The sequence below is a fragment of the Marmota monax genome, unplaced genomic scaffold, assembly GCF_021218885.2.
Source record: "Marmota monax isolate L192 unplaced genomic scaffold, Marmota_monax_Labrador192_F-V1.1 WCK01_AAM20220418_F8-fsc00534, whole genome shotgun sequence".
NCBI lineage: Eukaryota > Metazoa > Chordata > Mammalia > Rodentia > Sciuridae > Marmota > Marmota monax.
Window position 1 is genome coordinate 211,762 of NW_026692813.1, and position 1,541 is coordinate 213,302.

General features: G+C 42.3%; 1 protein-coding gene across 1 annotated transcript; it reads right to left on the minus strand.

Moving 5' to 3' along the window:
• Positions 1 to 258: 258 nt before the first annotated feature.
• On the minus strand, positions 259 to 1,209 carry LOC124095296 (olfactory receptor 11A1-like). Its single transcript, XM_046448452.1, has one exon. The coding sequence runs from the start codon at positions 1,207 to 1,209 to the stop codon at positions 259 to 261; it is 951 nt and encodes a 316-aa protein (XP_046304408.1).
• Between the last annotated feature and the right edge of the window lie 332 nt (positions 1,210 to 1,541).

Genomic DNA, 1,541 nt, shown 5'->3' on the forward strand with positions numbered 1-1,541 from the left:
ATGTACTATGGGTAATGATAAAATCAGGGTAATATTTATGGCATATTTAATAAAGAACTAAAAAAAGTTTAAATAAGTTTTTAAACTAACATTTGAAAAGTACTGCTCTGCATCTTCTTTTTTGTTGTATTTTGGTTTAACTACAGGAGAGCCAAAGGAGAAGGTTGGAATAGAACAGTTATTCCTTTCCAGCCACTTCTAGAGACTTCTCAGTGGAGTCGTCAAAATCCAAAACAAAATCTTCACTACCCTCTTTCTTCAACCAAATGTTTCCATTTTTTTTTTATTTTGAAGAAGCCTTTGTAGTGCCTGATGAACCTCCTCATTCCTGAGGGTGTAGATGACAGGATTGAAGATGGGAGTGACCATAGTATAGAACAAGGCAAAGACCTTGGAGAGGAGCTGGGAGTGGACAGCCGAGGGCACAATGTACAAGACCATGAGAGTTCCATAGAAGGTGGACACTACAGCAAGGTGGGAGGAGCATCTGGAAAAAGCCTTTCTCCTGCTGGCCTCAGCAGGAACTCTCAGCAAAGTCACCATGATGTGAGCATAGGATGTCAGAATCAGTCCAAATGGAACAGTTAGGAAGACTACAGAGAGAACAAATGTTGTTACCTGGGCTACTCTGGGATCAGAGTAAGTCAGGACCACCAAAGGCATGAAGTCACAGTAAAAGCAATCCATGTGGTTGGAGCCACAGAACCTCAGCTGGGCCATCAGGACCACAACCAATCCATCTACCATGAAGCCAGACAACCAGGCTGTGACCACCAGCCCCATGCACCATCTAGGCTCCATCAGGAGTAGATAGCGGAGTGGGTAGCAAATTGCCAAGAAGCAATCATATGCCATAACAGCCAGTAGGAAGCATTCTGCTGTGGCTAGAGAACCAAGGATGAAGAACTGGGTCAAGCAACCAGTCACAGAGATGGCTGCCTCCTGCAGGAAGCCCTCCAGCATTTTCGGCACCACTGTGGATGTATAGAGGATCTCCAGGAAGGACAGATTAGCCAGAAAGAAGTACATGGGCGTGTGCAGCCTCTGGGAGCTAATCACTACCACAATGATCAGCATATTCCCTATGACAATGAAGGCGTAGACAACAGTGAACACAATAAAGAAAAGGAAATGAAGCTCAGGGATGTCATAGAAGCCAAGGAGGACAAATTCAGCAATAGTTTGGTTTTCTAAGGAGGCAATTTGCATGTGGATCATCCAGGTTTCTATTTGGCAGTAATTGGAGAAATTTTAGTGCATCTCTAGGAGAAATTGTTGTGCATCTCTATTTCTTCTATAGCAAACATAAGATTCATAGGACTAAAACAAAAAGGATGAAAATGAGTCTTCAAATGAGAATTACTTTTAAAAAGTCTTTGTCTATCCCCTCTTCATTTGTTACTCATTCTCCAGCTCTCTTTCTTCTCTGCCTTCCTTAATTGTGCATGTTCAAGGTTCAAGAGAATTAAACACAATTTTAGTCTCTCAAAACCCTTTGACCTACTAATTCCACCTGCTATTATACAGTGAATTCTAGCAGC